Source organism: Polyodon spathula, chromosome 22, assembly GCF_017654505.1.
Source record: "Polyodon spathula isolate WHYD16114869_AA chromosome 22, ASM1765450v1, whole genome shotgun sequence".
Classification (NCBI taxonomy): domain Eukaryota; kingdom Metazoa; phylum Chordata; class Actinopteri; order Acipenseriformes; family Polyodontidae; genus Polyodon; species Polyodon spathula.
The window spans coordinates 18,818,820-18,839,037 of NC_054555.1; the positions used below are offsets into that span (position 1 = coordinate 18,818,820).

A 20,218-nucleotide genomic window follows, 5' to 3' on the forward strand; every position below is an offset into this window, starting at 1 on the left:
GCCCCTACCTTTTTTTTTTTTTTTAAGGTATCTGTGACCAACAGATGCATATCTATATTCCCAGTCATGTGAAATCTGTAGATTAGGGCCTAATGAATTTATTTCAATTGACTGATTTCCTTATATGAACTGTAACTCAGTAAAATCTTTGGAATTGTTGCATGTTGTGTTTATATTTTTGTTCAGTGTACTTTCCTACTTGCTCTTTGCAGTTCGCAAAGTACCTCAATCCTCAACAGGGTTTTCTCCGTTGACCTCTGTATGACCGACAACCGTGGGATCTGATGAGAACATTGGGAAGAACATTCAAAAGACTCTAAAATGTTGTTAAGTATGTACTAAAGATGCGTGATTGCGTAGAGTTGGTCGGTCAGTTGGCTCACGACAATCTTAAGGTGAAACAACAGAAACAGCAGCAAAACTACAATAAAAAAGAAAATATTTGGAACTTTCAAGCTGGACAAAGCGTTGTTGTTCTGAAGTGAGTGGTGTAGCCTAATTGAGCCGGTAATTAAACCAGATGAGTCACTATGGTTATGAATCAATTTCAGTAGGGTGAATGCTATTCCTAAGTTTGATACATATCCCATGCCTTGGGCAGATGACCTCTTAGACCGACTGGGGAGAGCACAGTTTATCTCAACTCTGGATCTGATGAAAGGGTACATGCATATTCCGTTAACGGAGGCCTGTCATGAGAACTGCATTTTCCACCCCCAGGTGGTGTTTTCAAATTAAGTACTATGCCGTTCGGACTTCATGGGGCCCCAGCTACTTTTCAGAGACTGATGGATAAGGTTTTACAACCGCATCGAGAATATGCAGCGGCATATATCAATGACGTAGATATTTACAGTTCCTCCTGGAAAGAATATATTGATAGATTAGCGGCTGTTCTACTGAGAATCATATCAAATAAACTGAGTTTGTGTGATTTTTCTTGATTGTTTCATAGTTGCCTGGATAAGGTAATATAAAGTCAGTGCACAAATTATCCACTTATATGAGTTCAAAATATCTTTGTGTCCTCCTAAATGAGTGTGCTGAGAGCATACAAGAAAAACATGTACCTTGACAGGTCTCAGCTGCATTTGCTTTTGTATTTAGATGCAACTAAAGTGCATGCATTTGCATTTGTAAGATTTAAATGCACTTGAACCCAACTCTGAATTGGAGACTATATATAGATATATATATAAATATATATATATATATATATATATATATATATATATATATATATATATATATATATATATTATATATATAACCACCAATCTGTGTGACCTCTCTGACATGTGTATATATATTGGCCTTGTTACAGTCTCTCCAGTGTGTCTAACCACACAATGGCTAGCTGTCTACACAATCTATCCTGATTATAGCCCTGGGCCTCACTGAAGCTCTTTCTCACCCTGTTTTGCAGTGGGCAGTTGTCTGGACACATTGCAGGCCCGTGTTCCTACTGCACAGAGGTGCTCCAGCTCCTGACCCAACTGGGAGAAGACAGATAGAGTGCTCTGAGCTCTGTGACAGGGAGAAGATGAGAAGAGTCAGGGACAAGGGCCTCAATCACACTCTTTCACTCCCTTTCTTTTACAGTGTAGAGATGCTCTGTGTCTCTCCTCCCCCTCTGTCTCACAGTGTAGATATGTTCTGCGTCTCCTCTCTAATCCTGCTCTCCCCCCTCTCTCACAGTGTAGAGATGTTCTGTCTCCCCTCCCCCTCTCTCTCACAGAGATGTTATGTCTCCTCTCATCCTGTTCTCCCCTCCCCTCTCTCAGTGTAGACACATGCTGTGCCTCCCCTCCCCCTCTCTGTGTAGAGATGTTCTGTGTTTCCCCTCCCCTTCCCTCTGTGTAGATACAGGCTGTGTCTCCCCTCCCCCGCTCCCTCTCAATGTAGAGATGTTCTGTGTCTCCTGTCTCACCCTGTTCTCCCTCTCCCCCTCTCTCTGTGTAGAGATGTTATGTGTCTCCTCTCTACCCCTGTTCTCCCCCTCCCCCTCTCTCTCTGTGTAGAGATGGTCTGTCACCTCTCCGCCTCCCCCTCTCTCTCACATATCTCTATATATATAGAATATATATTATATCATATTATATATATATATATATATATATAACATTTTGTGTCAGTCTCTCCCCCTCTCACACTGTAGATATGTTCTGTGTCTCCTCTCTCATCCTGCTCTCCCCTCCCCCTCTCTCAGTGTAGATGTTATGTGTCTCCTTTCTCATCCTGCTCTCCCCCTCCCCCTCCCTCTGTGTAGAGGTGTTGTGCTCTCTCATCTTGCTCTCCCCCTCCCGCTCTTCTCTCAGTGTAGAGATGTTCTGTGTCTCCCCTCCCCCTCTCTCACAGTGTAGAGATGTTCTGTGTCTCCTCTCCCTCTCCCCCTCTCTCACACTGTAGAGATGTTCTGTGTCTCCTCTCCCTCTCCCCCTCTCTCACACTGTAGAGATGTTCTGTGTCTCCTCTCTCAGCTCATCCAGTGAGTTTGCGATCCTGCCCTGCTCTCTCTGCGCACTCTCCCACTGTTTCATGAAGGCCTGGAATTGGTTCTGAAACTCTCCAAGTGCTAGCATGGTCTCTTGCCTCTCTTTCCTTTCCTCTGCACACTCATACACCAGTTTCTCCAGACTTGCCCTGCAATGTAATCCCCGCAACAAACCCACTCAGTACAATATACACAGCACCCCTCCCCGGCCCCTGTGGTGACTACAAAGAAACAGAAGGAAAGCACAATTGCCTTTGATTAAAGTGTTACTGAACATGCGACAGAATTCATAATAAAACATTTCTTACCACTGCTTTTGTTGTGTTATACTGTACGTATCGCTATAGCATATTTTTCAACATAACTGCGATTTTTCTAATATTTGTATTCACAAATATTTGGATATAAATTAGTGTTGGATGACTTAGTGACATTTAGAGTCAAACAGAGTCAAACAAAAAATGAATGGTCAATATTAATGACCAAGGATTTATGAATACAAATATGAAAACACTTACAGTAATATGTACAGCACAGCAGTCAACAACAAGTTTGTTGAGTAACACTTCAACCTGAAAACAATTATAAGTAGTGATGCTGGGTTAGAAATGTGTATTATTTCTTTTTATTACTCATGACTCAATCCTAACCTTATCTTATTAATGGTTATCACTGAAAACAGACAAAAACAAATAACTGCTTATTAATTACTCTGTAATAGCCTGGTTGTTGTAAAGCATGACCAAATTATTTCACGATCATTAAAAAGGTAGTAAGGGGGGATTTAAAAAAATAAATAAATAAATCCCCCTATAGAAATGTTCATAGTAACTAAAATCAGATTGGGATAGTGTTGGAGAGATGTGATAATGGTGAATTATGATATAACCAGTAAAGTAACCCTGTGTTTTACCTGAGATCAGAGACCATGTCCATGGAGTCATCACTGTCTCTCTGCCAGTTCACACTCAGGGCTTGGACGGGCAGGGTGGTGTTCGAGGCATGGCGAAGGATGGGATGCAGGGAACTTATACAGCTGTGATGGGTGGCATTTGGGTGAGTGGTGCTACATGGTGGAGGGCTATGCACTGGCAGAGCAGTGACGGATGTTCTTCCAGGGATGTAGTGTAGTGGGCTGGTACAGTCATGATGGTGATGGTGAGTCACCCCATGTACTGGAAGTGCAGTGATGGATGTTCTACCAGGGATGTAGTGTAGTGGGCTAGTACAGTCATGATGTTGATGGTGAGTCACTCCATGTACTGGCAGTGCAGTGATGGATGTTCTACCAGGTATGTAGTGTAGTGGGCTGGTATAGTCATGATGATGATGGTGAGGGTGTGGGTGGGATGTAGCCAGTGGGAAGTTGATGTTCCTCGTAGGAGAGTGGAAGGTGAGCTTGTGCATGCATTGCTCTGGGAAAGGGGTGGGGGATCTGGGGATGATACACTTAATGTGATTGTTGCTGCTGCCACTGTCCTCTCCCATTGCTAGCCTCCTTTGTAGGGTGCGTAGCTTCTCCTGTGTGTACAGAGAGAGATGGATAGTTTGATTAGATTTTGTATCAGACAGGTAAGAATTTAAACCCAACCCAAAGAAGAACAGCTGTATGTTATTTCAGACAAGCAAAACCAAGTTACAGAGTCATTACAGGTCAGATCAAGGACATTATTCAGTGCTTTGTGGCATACTGAGTTAGTTTACAAGGACAGTTGTGGTGGATGCAATGTATAGCAATGAAATTGCATAATTGATGATAATAAAGTTGGTTGGTTTTAACATTATGCTATTTTCACTATTGGCACAAATGGTCTGTGTTGTTGTTGAGGCAACCAACCAAAGTGACACAAAATCTTTCGGCAGAATTTGCAGCACAACTGAGGTTGCTGGGATGAGAATTTGTAGACAACTGAGGTTGTTGGGATGTGCCATTTCCTGACATCTTTCTGCTACCCCCAAGTATTGGCCTATAAATAATATTTTGACTACGACTATGAAACTAGAACCTACAGCAATCTAATGTAATGTTAAACTAGAACCTACAGCCAAACCTGCTTCATTGCTTTAATGTAAAACACAATTACCCTAAAATGTCTGTGTGGCAAAGTGCCCGCCGCTGTGTGTATTTTGTGTTGTGTGTTAATGTTGGTGTATAGCCAACAAGAGTGTTTAAAATGTATATTTGTATTTAGGCATGAGGATTGCACAGCACTTCACGTGCAAGTAAAACGTAGTAATATTTGAGCACAGGGAATTGCACTTTATTAATTCACGTGCAGTTGTACCACAACTCCAATTGAATGACTGATTAGCAATCGAGTCACGGTACAGCTGCATAAAAGCTACAAGTTTTCACCCACTCTGGGTTGTGTGTTCGGTGAGTGGAGAACGGGATTGGAGACAGAGGTAAGAGGAAGAAGAAGAAGAAGAAGAAGAAGAAGAAGAAGAAGAAGAAGAAGAAGAAGAAGAATCGCTAAATCAGCTCACCATGTTTGTCTGTATAGTCTGTTTTGTTTGTCTCTTTTGTTCTGGCCAATGTCTCGTGTCCTGTATTTTTGTTTCTTACAACTTTTTTATTTTCTGCTCTGTTTATTAAATGCTGAGTGAAAGCATTCGCTCAGCTCCACCAAACTCCACCTCTCTCGTTGTTTGTTTCCTGGATCTGGTCTGATGCTACCCACTCCGGCCGTCTTTGTGACATGTGGTGTCATCGTGGGATTACCAGCGCCTCCTAGACCAGAGCAGGAACCACAATTTCTTGTTTAAAAAAAAAATGTCAGAAGACACCGTCAGGCTGAGGGGCTGGATCGCTGGATCAAGGTGCCTGCTTCGTCTCGCCCAAGGATGCCTGCCTCGCTTCACCCAAGGATGTCTGCCTGGCATCGCCTGGGGTTGCCAGCTGTTCTGCATCGCCTGGGGTTGCCTGTTGCTCCGCATCGCCTGGGGTTGCCTGTTGCTCCGCATCGCCTGGGGTTGCCAGCCGCTCCGCATCGCCTGGGGTTGCCAGCCGCTCCTCATCGCCTGGGGTTGCCAGCCGCTCCTCATCGCCTGGGGTTGCCAGCCGCTCCTCATCGCCTGGGGTTGCCAGCCGCTCCGCATCGCCTGGGGTTGCTGGAACTTCTTCACCAGGGGTTGCAGTCAGCTCTGTTCGGCCGCAGGGGTCAGTGTGGCCGGAGCACCACCAGAGGGAGCTGCCGGCTATCAAAAAGGGGGGAGAGGTCAGGAGACCACCTTCCCCCGCAGCAGTTTCGCTGTCGGAGATCTTGGGGGAGGTCTGGAGATGATCAACCCCAGAAGCTTTTCCGCTGCTGGACTTTCCCCGGCTGAAGGAGTCAGTCTGGGAGCTGTCAGCACATCTGCTGACAGCCACAACATTGGTAGCATTTCCGCTGCCAGTCGTACAGTGGGAGGAGAAATTCGCCCCCCTGTCAGAACGTCTGCTGACAGCATGGCCAGTAGCAGCGTGGCTACTGGCAACATTGCCACCCATCAACCCCTTAAAGTCCCTGTTCTTGGCCCAGGACATTAATTCACGTGCAGTTGTACCGCGACTCCAATTGAACTGAACGCAGTTGGGATTCAAGGAAACACATGTACATGGATTAGGGAGTGGTTAACATGTAGAAAACAGAAAGTACTGATCAGAGAAAAAACCTCAGAATGGAGTGTGGTAACCAGCGGTGTACCACAGAGATCAGTATTAGGTCCTCTGCTATTCCTAATCTACATTAATGATTTAGATTCTGGTATAGTAAGCAAACTTGTTAAATTTGCAGATGACACAAAAGTAGGAGGAGTGGCAAACACTGTTGCAGCAGCAAAGGTCATTCAAAATGATCTAGACAAGATTCAGAACTGGGCAGACATATGGCAAATGACATTTAATAGAGAAAAGTGTAAGGTACTGAATGCAGGAAATAAAAATGTACATTATAAATATCATATGGGAGATACTGAAATTGGAGAAGGAATCTATGAAAAAGACCTAGGAGTTTTTGTTGACTCAGAAATGTCTTCATCTAGACAATGTGGGGAAGCTATAAAAAAGGCTAACAAGATGCTTGGATATATTGTGAAAAGTGTTGAATTTAAATCAAGGGAAGTAATGTTAAAACTGTACAATGCACTAGTAAGACCTCATCTTGAATATTGTGTGCAGTTCTGGTCACCTCGCTATAAAAAAGATATTGCTGCTCTAGAAAGAGTTCAAAGAAGAGCGACCAGAATTATTCTGGGCTTAAAAGGCATGTCATATGCAGACAGGCTAAAAGAATTGAATCTGTTCAGTCTTGAACAAAGAAGACTACGTGGCGACCTAATTCAAGCATTCAAAATTCTAAAAGGTATTGACAGTGTCGACCCAAGGGACTTTTTCAGCCTGAAAAAAGAAATAAGGACCAGGGGTCACAAATGGAGATTAGACAAAGGGGCATTCAGAACAGAAAATAGGAGGCACTTTTTTACACAGAGAATTGTGAGGGTCTGGAATCAACTCCCCAGTAATGTTGTTGAAGCTGACACCCTGGGATCCTTCAAGAAGCTGCTTGATGAGATTTTGGGATCAATAAGCTACTAACAACCAAACGAGCAAGATGGGCCGAATAGCCTCCTCTCGTTTGTAAACTTTCTTATGTTCTTATTTTCTTATGAATGATTGATTAGCAATCGAGTCATGGTACAGCTGCATAAAAGCTGCATGTTTTCACCCACTCTGGGTTGTGTGTTCAGTGAGTGGAGAATGGGATTGGAGACGGAGGTAATAATAAGAATAAGAAGAAATCCAGCTCACCGTGTTTGTCTGTATAGTCCGTTTTGTTTGTCTCTTTTGTTTTGGCGAATTTTTGTTTGTTGCAACCTTCTTAGTTTCTGTTCTGTTTATTTATTAAATGCTGAGCGAAACCATTTGCTCAGCTCCACCAAACTCCACCTCTCTCGTTGTTTATTTCCTGGCTCTGGTCTGACGCCACCCACTCCAGCCATCTTTGTGACAGTCTGTCATGCAGTGAGAATGCTTTTTTAAAATAACTTTTTCCACTTACGGTGTATGCAGTCTGCGTTAGACAGAACGCACCTTTCATACTGGCACCTCTGTTACATTTTCAAGATAGTCTTATCAATTGTATTTCTTGGTGACACAATACACACAATCACAGTGTATATGTACCCAAATTTTACTAAAGTTGCAAATATGTGGAGGTCTTTGAAAACCATTAAAACCTTAAGAAATACTCAAATAAACTAGAACATTGAAAAAGACATGTTTGTCATTTCAGTTTCTTTTAGATTTCTTCATTCAGCCCTATTGAGTGTTTAATCATTATAATAGTATTTTAAACCCTTGTGTGTGTGTGTATATACATATATATATATATATATATATATATATATATATATATATATATATATATATATATATATTATATATATATATATATATATATAGAAATTTCAAACAAGACAATTTATGTTAACTTTAAAGTGTAGTTCGAGGGTGGGAGCTAGGGTTCCTCTCCTCCTATTTTTCTCCTGCCTATCAAAGCTATCTGCCTATTTAAGCCATGTTACAATCTTTGTTGTCTCTCTAGCATTTGCTTTTTTCTCCTCCTCCCTCCTCCTCCTCTATATTTCAATTGCCGCGTTGCCTCTGCGCCGGTCTCCTCTATGGGGAGTTAGTGAGTCTCACTTCCCTGGCCTGAAGTCAGCCGCAGCTACTCATGCCTTCTTTCAAAGGGGGTTCCTCACTGCAACGAGTTAGAGGGGACTAATCCTTAAATACTAAAAACCATATACTAACAAACTATCTTTTAGATACCCCTGCGGGTGCACTCCAGTGCCTGGCCTTGGAGGACTTGCCTGACCTCTCTGAGGGCGGCTCCTGGAGACTGGGATTCTCTTTCCTTCATTCTTTCCAGGTTATGAACCTTTCCATCCTCTGAGGGCACGGCCCGGTCCATGAGGCCGCACCTCCAAGGATTCTCCGCAGATTCAGAGGATTTGTCTGTTTTCAGGGGATCCCGGGAGCCTATGGGGCCGACCTCCGCAGTATGAGGTTCTTACAGTATAAAGCCCGGACGCCATCCATTGCCCTAGCCTGCAGGCCACTAACAGTTAAAAAAACAAGCACTCCAGAGAGCTCCCGAATGGCGCATCCAGCAAAAGCGCTCCACGTGGAGGTGCCCTATAGCCTGGGGATGTCACTGCCAACCGTGACCGGGAGTTCCTAGGGGGCAGCGCAAAATTGGCCAAGCACTGCCCGGGTAGGGAGGGCTTAGGTTGGCAGGGGAATCCACGGCTCAATGCGCATCAGCGATCCCTGTGGCCGATAGGGCGCCTGTGGTTCTGCAGTGGAGCCTCCAGATCTGTGTTGTCCTCCAGCACTATAGGTCTGATGGCCTCGCTGTGGATCCACAGTGTGAAAAATGTCAGATTGGTAGGAGCACGTTTCGGAAGACGCATGCTTCAGCCTCCCTTCCCCGAGTTGAGAGCGGTGAGCCGAGGATACAGATAATAATTGGGCACAGTAAATTGGGGAGAAAAAACCGGGGTAAAAAATTGAAGATGACTAAATTTAAAAAAAAAAAAACAAAAAAAAAAACAAGCACTCCTCACCCAAAAGGCCATCATCACTCCCTCGAGGCTAAACCTCTAAATACTTCATGCAGCCCTAGTTCCCGCCTGTGAAATGGGTGTGTATACTCTGCACATGTTCAATCGACCAAATAAAAACATTTCCATGTTTTTTTTTTTTTTTTTTTTTTTTTTTTAATAATTATTATTATCAAATATCGATTGACTTTAACTTACATAGTACAACATAATAATACAGTGCATTCTGTTTATCAGAATCCATGATATAAGAATTAACCGCATATACTGATCAAAACCACCGGGACAAAATCATTCCTGTACCACCCATGCTAAAATAATCCGCTTGTGAGAATCAAGCAATCTGCCTATAAGAATCATTTCGGGGCAAACTGACTACATGTAATACGTACTGTATCAAGTGCAACGTGTACAGCCAATAAAGCTGTTTTTGAATTTGAATTTGATCACCTCTCATGTGATTAGGCATGTACACAGCGTGGCTCATGCAATGATGCAGGGAACACTGGACTAGTTTGTAAGTTTGTAATCAAATAGTGACTGCATCACTACATTGTGCAGGTATGGTTTTTTTTTGTATATCTGTTAGTGAAAATTTGTTTCAATAAAGTGAATACACATTCACTGAATACATACGGAGTACAGCACTGTTAATGTCGCACTGTGAGATGGAGGAGGGGGTGGGGGGTGGGATTGCAGAGCTTTGCATCTCCACTTAGTGAAATGATTTGCATCCAGAGGTGAAAGTAACTTTCATTTCTTACCAGTATTTTATAATTGTTCAGAACTGCTCAATTATACATATTGATTTGTATTTTAGTATTTTTGTGAGTTTTGTCCGGTTGTTAGATTTTGGGGTCTGACTAAATTTATATCAGAGCTTTAGTTTCTTGCACTATCCATGTAATTAGGGGATTCCAGATTTACAGAGTGAAAATCTGGGACTTTTTTCTTCAAGTCACTGACGCAAAAAGACAAATAAAAAATATATACCATTCAAACATGATAAACACATAATCAGAATGATTAAACAAATAATCCAGAAGATTGTTTATTTTATTTTTGAATGGCGCTGACACAACCTAATAAATTAGGTCTAATCTGCTATTATCTTGCTGAGCACACTGATGCAGTTTTGTAAATAGTTGTATGATTTTGTCTTGGAAGGTATTCACTTCAATTCAGGCCACTAAGATTTCAGTTTGCAAAAGCTCCCTTATTTTGAAAACCCAATGTGATTCACCATACTATTAGCAAGGATTAAAGGCATTTTATCTAGAATTTAACCTTGGTGAGTTTTGTAGCTGCCAGGGTTTTGTTTCCCAAAAGCATTTACTTGAAGGCCACAGCGTCCCCTGCTGTTATTTGAATGAACTTTTCTGTTTTCTTCTGCTACCTGGTAGCAGGAATAACAAAGTGCTGCTGAATTAATGCAATCTGTGGTGCAGGGGCAGGAACATACGGTTCCTACTGTAGGAATGCGAATGCACTGAATGCTATACTGCAGAAAATGAAGAACTATCCCACCCTGTCATTCTGCATTGCGTGGTAGATGGAGCATTCCTTTTTAAAACCAAGGTTAGTCTGAATGGATTAAACAAAAGTTCTGAAACCCGATCCCAACACCGTGTGGCAGATTACAAGATTACTGTTTCTCACCTGAATGCTGACGGTACTGCTGTGAATGAGCAGCATCTTGCATTTCACATCTTCTGAGATTCTTTCAACCCCTTTACACTCCTCCTGCAAATAGCATCAAGGGCTATTACACAGACAAGGCTAAATAACAAACAGTACAGCACATCCACACACTGACACACACACAGACACACACTGACATACACTGACAAACAAAGCTAAAACAAAATTGCTAAAATGGTTTAATAGCTCAATTATATATATATATATATATATATATATATATATATATATATATATATATATATATATATATATATATATATATATTCCGCGAAAAAAGGCACTTTACAGAGCATTTAAAAGGGACCAAAAACAAGTACAGAGAAAGAATACTTGGAACTGCAAACGCAAGTCAAAAAGGAAGTTAGAAAGGCCAAGAGAGAGATAGAAATGAACATTGCTAGGGGGCTAAAACCAAATCCAAAATGTTTTTCCAATATAATAACAGCAAGAGAACTTTCAAAGAGGAGGTTAAATGTATAAGAGATACAAATGGCAAAGTCATAGACGAAGAAAAAAAAAAAGCAAATATATTAAATGATTACTTTTCATTAGTTTTTACAAAGCAGGACACAGACAACATGCCCCACATGTCCACCTGCTCCTATCAAGTTTTAAATAACTTTAACATAACCGAGGCAGAAGTGTAAGGGACTAGGAGCTCTTAAAATAAACAAATCCCCTGGGCCGGAGGATATCTTCCCAGTAGTAACTCATTACTCTACATTAATGACTTTGATTCTGGTACAGTAAGCAAACTTGTTAAATTTGCAGATGACCAAAAATAGGAGGAGTGGCAAATACTGTGCAGCAGCAAAGGTCATTCAAAATGATCTAGACAAGATTCGGAACTGGGCAGATACATGGCAAATTACATTTAATAGAGAAAAGGTACTGCATGCAGGCAATAAAAATGTACATTATAAATATCATATGGGAGATACTGAAATTGAAGAAAGAATCTATAAAAAAGACCTAGTTTATGTTGAGTCAGAAATGTGGGAAAGCTATAGAAAAGGCCAACAAGGTGCTTGGATATATTGTGAAAAGTGTTGAATTTAAATCAAAGGAAGTAATGTTAAAACTATACAATGCATTAGTAAGACCTCATCTAGAATATTATGTTCAGTTTTGGTTACCTTGCTACAAAAAGGATCTTGCTGCTCTAGAAAGAGTGAAAAGAAGAGCAACCAGAATTATTCCGGGTTTAAAAGACATGTCATAAGCAGACATGCTAAAAAAATTAATCTTTTCAGTCTTGAATAAAGAAAACTATGCGGCAACCTGATTCAAGCATTCAAAATTCTAAAAGGTATTGACAATGACGACCCAAGGGACTTTTTCAATCTGAAAAAAGAAACAAGGACCAGGGGTCAAAAATGGAGATTAGACAAAGGGGCATTCAGAACAGAAAATAGGAGCCACTTTTTTACACAGAGAATTGTGAGGGTCTGGAACCAACTCCCCAGTAATGTTGTTGAAGCTGACACCCTGGGATCCTTCAAGAAGCTGCTTGATGAGATTCTGGGATCAATAAGCTACTAACAACCAAACGAGCAAGATGGGCCGAATGGCCATCCACACACACTTTACAGCACATCCACACACACTTTACAGCACATCACACACACACATCCACACACTCGCACACTGACATCCACACACACACACACACACATTACAGCACATCCACACACTCTCACACTGACAGGCACACACACATTACAGCACATCCACACACTCTCACACTGACAGGCACACACACATTACAGCACATCCACACACTCTCACACTGACAGACACACACACATTACAGAGCATCCACACACTCTCACACTGACAGACACACACACATTACAGCACATCCACACACACATTACAGCGCATCCACACACTTGCACACTGACAGGCACATCCACACACTCGCACACTGACAGGCGCACATCCACACACACACACACACACACATACACTTTACAGCACATCCACACACTCATACTTTGACAGACACAGACATCACAACACAACTTTTTTCAGCATGCACTGGTCATAAAACACAACATCCCCGAAAATCCACATTGATACTGCAAGCCCAGCCTGCTGTTTTTGTCTTGTGTTTCTTTCACTTGTTGCTATTTTTATACTTTTTTTCTGTGGTCGATGTGGTTTTAACGTTTTACTTGACATGTTCTTTTGACTTTTGGATGCTGAATAAACAATACAAGTTTTCTTGTAACCTTTTTCTGTTGTGAATAATGACCTAATTTGTCCTATGTTGCAGAATGTTACCCAGCTGAACAAGTGAAGAAGAGCATAAAGAAATTGTGCCAGTCATGCATGCAGGACAGAAATAATACAATTCTCAATAAGTAGAAATACATCTCCTTCTGATCCTCTCTGACTCTCAATGCAATAGTGTATATCTCGCAAGGAACAGGCATGGGATGTAATACATGGTACTTGATTAAACCTTTTTCTTCACATTATAAACAATACATAGGCCAGTGAGGATTAAAAAGTGCAGGTATCAGTATTGCCAAAGGGAAAAACAAGAATGAAAGCTTTTTATCACCCTGTTATCCAGTAGTACAATGGCATTGATAAAGTGCATTCAGTGGGATTGTAAGCAAGTCTTTTCTGCAAATGACATTGTTGTAGTTGTACAGTAAATGTACTATTTGTAGCAAGTTGGCTTGTATAGTGGTTAGCTGTGTAATAAACTATACTTTTTTGCAGAGCAGAATACTGATTTTGAGATGTTGCATAACTGATACCAAAAAAACTGTCAAAAGAAAGTGAGTATTTATTTCAAATGACTACGGTATACTGTGACAAGCACTCTGTAGTGGCGACGTCAGACCCGGAAGAAACACACAGTACTACGAGGTGAAATATGAATTGCGCTGTTGCGCAGTTTAATAAATTAACAAAATAAAAGGTTTAAATAAAAACAGCACACAGCACTTTAGGCCAAAATAAATATACAAACGAAACAGACAAACAGAGGATGAACACTAAACAAACAAACAGATTATAAACTATAAAAAGTGTCATGCTGGTTTATAAGACAGCACATTTTTGCAATTGTTTTCGTTTTATAAATCGTTTTTACCTCTTCTCCACACCTGGTCTCCACTTACCGAACACACAACCCCGAATGAGTGAAACGTGCATCTATATATATATATATACTGTTGTGCCAGGATTCAATTACTAATTAATTATTCACTTGAATCCCAGCACGTGAACTAATTTGTGCAACCCCTTGCTCACATATTATTAAATACTTTAAATGCACATGAAGTGACGTGCAATCCCCATGCCTAAATACAACTATATATTTTAAATGCTACACAGACCCATTTATATCCCTTGCACCAATACCTATACACCAACATTAACACACCACACGCAACACAGAACACATAAATACAGAAAGGGGCAGGCACTTGGCAAATAAGTAATAAACCCAGAAGCCCCGATATTGTAAACAATGACAACAAACAAGCAGCTCAAGCAGCCTTCTTGGACAGACATTATCACTTCAATAAGTACATTCCTCACAGCTGGAAGAGTCCCTACCTCCAGCTCAAACAGACAGTGAGTGATTTCAACAGGAAGGAGAGATTCTGGGCCCACCTTTATCTCCTGAGGGTGAGAGAAAATCTGACAAAGAGAGCGAGTAGGAGGGGAGAAACCAGGGAGAGGCGGTGTGTTTGAGAGATGGAGAGTGTAAGAGGACAGTGTGAGAAAGAGAGGGGAGTTTAATAATAACACTTATTAAAACCTTTGCATCACTCACTTGGCAATTTAATAATACTTTATAATACTTTTATTTTTACATACCTTGCTCCATGGTGCACTAAACCTGATATAACAAAATACAGTAGAAAGACAAAATTCTTTAACAAAAAAAAACAAAACAATACTTGCTTGATAAGTTAGCAGTAAGGCACTACAGGGTGTGTGATATACTCTAATATCACCATGCTCGAGTGTGTGGCGTGCACAGGGGTGGGTCCAGTGGTAGTAGGCAAGCAGACCAGGGGCGGAGGAAACAAAACAGGTTATTTTAAGAGCGACCCAAAAAAGCTGAAAGTTTAAGATCTTTTTTTTCAGAATGGGATAGGGAAATGCTGTAGTTCACGGAGAAGAAGCAGAGAGGGATCAGAATGTTACGTTTTGAATTGATTTGAATACATGCTTTAGCTTTTTTTCACTGTTTTAATCATTGGTGTCTGATTCAGACTCATTCAGCATCTCTTGTACATGTCAGTCGTGTTTATTGCAATAAATTCCATATGTCTTGTTGATTTTTGAAAAGAAGTGCCGACCCATGGTGATATGCTCTAAAATCAACACCAGTCAGGATAGAATATTTAAAATACCCGTTTTATAAATATATGAATATAATTTTTTACTGATTTTGTTTCAAAGATAATGTATTGGAATGGATGGGGTCACGTGTATCAATATTTATATTTATCTTGGTATTGCCTCTTTTGCAGTTTCTAATGTTTCTTACTGTTCATTTTGTGGGTTCTGAATTCCCCTGGAAGAAGTCAGGTTGCCCCATATCTTAGCTCTGTCACATTTACAGTTTTAATACATAAACTGCTGTTGGACCGGCAATTGAGATACCTGTGTGTATTTGGGTTCCTTTGCAGCAGGGGGTGCTGTTACAATGCTGGCATTCCCGTCTTCATTTTCTGAAAACTCTGTGTCTGTGCTGGAGCTCTCCTCATCTTTCATTGGCCCAGAGGATTCCTCTTCCTCCTCCTCGTCCTCTAGAGGGAGTCTGAGAGTGAGAAACTGGTCCAGGCTGTTAGCAGTCTCCTCCAGGTTGGGCTGAGGTGTGTCCTTATCGTTGGTGTAGTTCCCCTCCCCACCAGCAGATGTTACTGTGTCCTGGCTCTCACTGATCTCCTCCCCTAGACCAACAGGAAGCTGTAGAATGTCCTTGAACCTGTAGTTCTTCTCCAGTACACCAGGTGGTTCTGTGGCTGAGCCTTCACTTGTCTCTTTTTCTGTGTATTTTTTAATGAAGAAATAATACATTACTTATCCCAATGATCATTACTGCACTCTCTTCAAGTACATCAAAAATATATTATAAATCAAGAACCCCCCCCCCCCCCCCCCCCCCCCCAGCCAATCAAAACAACAGATTTAAGACCATTCCAGTACATCCTATATTGCATAAGTCTCGTCTCCTGCATGGTAGATTACCAACAGATAACAATTGGAAAGATATAGAAACAGAATTGTCTATGTATTGTTTTGGCTTATGGTACGAGTGCTGTCTCCTTCAACAATGTGGCTAACAAAACATCTTCCCATATGAAGACACTCTTATACCAGAAGAAATAGGGTCTATAATAACTTCTTATACATCATTTCACCAGTGATTCTGACTTCCCCTAGTATAATTCCAGGCTGCACATCTTCAATCCAGACGCAACCAATCCTATCCCTTTCCAATGACGGGGTGAGAATGCTACATATAAACCAAACATTGGAGGCATACAATATTGGAGGTATACAATGCATAGAAATGGGCCACCAGCAGTGCTGTAGTTTTTGGTCCTGCCCAAGCCTCCTTGGAAGATGGTGAGATCCTCACTGTGGAGTTCCACGAACCAAGACACTACTCGGATTGCATTTGATGACACAAAGTTAAAAGTTGTAATTTCATTGAATTTAAATGTAATACAGTACTTCTACAAAGTAACTGTGAAATAATACCCTGCAATTTTAAGCAAAATACTTCTGGTATTTTATAGACCATAATTAGCTATTTTACAATTTTCTAAACTACAGGTTTTCAATGCAACCTTTATTTGAAAAGTGAAATAAAACAACTAGAAGTAAATCTAGAAGCTCCTAAAATTGTAAACACTGATGATAAACCAACAAATTGAGCAAGCAGTAAAAAAGTGAAATCCAAAATACATACATACATACAAACACACACACATACATACAAACACACACACACATACATACATACATACAAACACACACACATACATACAAACACACACACACACACATACACACATACACACACAATACATACATACACACATACATACACACATACATACAAACACACACACACACATACATACAACAACACACACACACACACACAAACACACACACACACATACATACACACACACATACACAAACACACACACACACATACATACATACATACAAACACACACACATACATACATACATACATACAACACACACACACACACACACACATACACACACACATACATACATACATACAAACACACACACATACATACAAACACACACACACACACATACATACATACAAACACACACACATACATACATACATACATATACACATTTTTTTACTGATATTTTTGGCGCTGAAGTTTTTTAAACAGTTTTTCTTCTCAGTGGAAAAATCAGTGTCTATAAAAATATTTTGTACAAGCTCTCATAGCTACATACATTATTTAGATAGCTAGATAGACAGACAGGCAGACAGACAGACAGCGTTTTTTTCATACTTTAAATCCTTTGTAATGTTTTAAAATTAATAAACAACCACAACATAACAAGTCACAGAAATCCAGAAAAGCTGTATTCACGTTCAAATATCTTACACTCCATGCCTATCCAGTTTTTATCAATAAAAATAAATTCAAATGATGAGATCAATAACTGCAGTACTGGCAATGAATCGTGTCTTTCTTCAGATACTAATCCTTAATATAAATACACACACATTATTGTCCCCACTTAGATAGTAAGGAGCGACACAAGTCGTTAGTATAGTATAAAAGTATAGTATAAGTGAGTATTGTCAGCAATGGGTAGGAAGGAAATTTCATAAATAGATTAACAAATGTATACAGTGGAACTAGCCTATAACGTACCTGGGATATAACGAAAACCCAATATATAATGTACCTAAGCTATGGAACAAGGACCCAAAGCAGCGACTTACTATCAAAACACACTGCTGAATACTTACTCTGCTGTCGCTTACTCCCGGATATTATGTACTACTATCAAATTCACAACATGTATTGTATGCGTTTATTAAGTACATTCAATCCACTCTCAATAATAAACCTTCCATAAATGTTGTGTTCGTTTGACAACTGTATATATAATACAGTATAAATACTGAACACTGCAAGCTTAAAACTAACTAAATCTGATCCTATTTGCTGCTCCAGTCAGTGCTGCTTCTGCAAACTGTAAATCCGACACTAAGCGAATGAAGTAGCCAAGATATTTTAATCACACTCAGTACTGTATTTAAAAAATAAAACACTCTCTAATTGAAAAGTTGTACGATTCAGCGGCTGCATTTTTGTTTTTAACAAATGCAGTAAATAAATTAACTAGCCTACAAAACCTGGACCAAACCATTTCAAAACACCTGAGGAGAGGTTTAAAATATATCCGTAATAAAATCCTTATTTTTGTGATTTATAATAATTTAGCGTGCTGTTTGAAGGGAATTTCTTATCGTGCATTATGAGATTTTGCACAGATGGCAAAGCCAGAACCTCAAACTGCACAAGATGACATCACGACAAGAACAATTCTTGCCTTTTCAGAATTGCCAGGAAAAAAACATCACACTTGCTTAAAAACTGTTTCTGAATTATTACATTGCATATATTGCTTATACATATGCTGTGTACAGTATCTACATTTGTCAGTTGTAATTGTTTCTTAAGTTACTGTATAAGCGCAACATTTTCTTAACATTTTCCTTCTTAATACTGTATCTTAATACTGTACACAACTTTTGCATTGATATAATATTGGATTGCTGGATATAACATACCTTGCTTATAAAGTACTTTTTTTCTGGTCTGAATGCGGTACATTATATCAGAGTTACTTACACCCACAAAGATTCCACATTCTGAGCTTGATTCAACTGTGATGCATATTATGATGTCATGCTATTGTATCCCCATGGATACCGTAATACCAAACTTAGCAACTGCACCACAAATGACATCTCCACAATGCAGGGAGATCATTTAAACAACATATCCCTCATTAGAGGTCATTACAGACATAGACAATGCTAACTATAATATATATATATATATATATATAATATATATATATATATATATATATATATATATATATATATATATATATAAACACACACACAGTGCCTATAGAAAGTATACACCCCCTTTCAAAATTTTCACCTTTTGTTGCCTTATAGCTTGGAATTATTATTATTATTATTATTATTATTATTATTATTATTATTATTTATTATTTTATTATTATTTTTCATTTATCTACACATCCTACCCCACAACTTCCAAGTGAAAAAACACATTTGTTACACATCCTTACAACAGTCTGAAATTTTGTGACTTGGTTGGAGAAGTGGCCACCCCCTCGTGTGGGGCGAATACCCCACCCCCCTTGTAATAGCAATCCTAAATTAGCTCAGGTGTAACCAATCGCCTTCAAAATCACACACCAAGTTAAGTGGCCCCTGCCTGTGTTAAACTGTAGCGATTCATATGATTTCAGGATAAATTCAGCAGTTCCTTTAAGGTCCTTCTGCTGGGTAGTGCATTTGAAAGCAAAGACTCAACTGTGAGCACCAAGGCGTTTTCAAAAGAACTCCGGGACAAAGTTGTTGAAAGGCACAGATCAGGGGATGGGTATAAAAAAATATCAAAGGCCTTGAATATCCCTTGGAGCAGGGTCAAGATGATTATTAAGAAGTGGAAGGTGTGCGGCACCACCAAGACCCTGCCTAGAACAGGCCGTCCCTCCAAACTGGATGACCGAGCAAGAAGGGGACTGATCAGAGAGGCTACCAAGAATGACAAATTTACTAGAGGCTTTTATGGCCAAGACTGGTCAAAGTGTGCATGTAATAACAATATCCCAAGCACTCCACAAATGTATGGTAGGGTGGCAAGGAGGAAGTCATTAATCAAGAAAGCCCACCTTGAATCCCGTTTGAAGTATGCAGAAAACAAAAAAAAAAAAAAAAAAACACTCAGGAAATTCTGTAGCCATGTGGCAAAAAGTTTTGTGGTCTAACGAAACTAAAATGGAATTTTTTGGCCTAAATGCAAAGCGTTATGTTTAGCGCAAACCCAACACAGTGCATCACCCAAAATACACCATCCCTATTGTAAAGCATGGTGGTGGCAGCATCATGTTATGGAGATGTTTCTCATTGGCAGGGACTGGGGCACTTGTCAGGACAGAAGGGAAAATGAATGGAGCAAAGTACAAAGAAGTCCTTGAGGAAAACCTGCTGCCCTCTGCAAGAAGCAGAAACTGGGACGTAAGTTCACCTTTAGGCATGACAATGACCCAAAGCACACAGCCAAAGCTACACTGGAGTGACTAAGGAAC

General features: G+C 40.2%; 1 protein-coding gene across 1 annotated transcript in view; it reads right to left on the minus strand.

The window, feature by feature from the left end:
- Positions 1–1,394: 1,394 nt before the first annotated feature.
- Positions 1,395–20,218, minus strand: part of LOC121297543 (testis-specific serine kinase substrate-like) — a 26,873-nt gene continuing 8,049 nt past the window's right edge. Inside the window, exons 3-9 of the mRNA XM_041223896.1 lie at positions 15,443–15,828; positions 14,384–14,449; positions 10,760–10,843; positions 8,348–8,529; positions 3,408–3,530; positions 2,449–2,643; positions 1,395–1,527 (exon numbers count right to left, since the gene is read on the minus strand). Coding sequence (XP_041079830.1) covers positions 1,395–1,527; positions 2,449–2,643; positions 3,408–3,530; positions 8,348–8,529; positions 10,760–10,843; positions 14,384–14,449; positions 15,443–15,828 — 1,169 coding nt within the window. The remainder of the gene's footprint in view (positions 1,528–2,448; positions 2,644–3,407; positions 3,531–8,347; positions 8,530–10,759; positions 10,844–14,383; positions 14,450–15,442; positions 15,829–20,218) is intronic.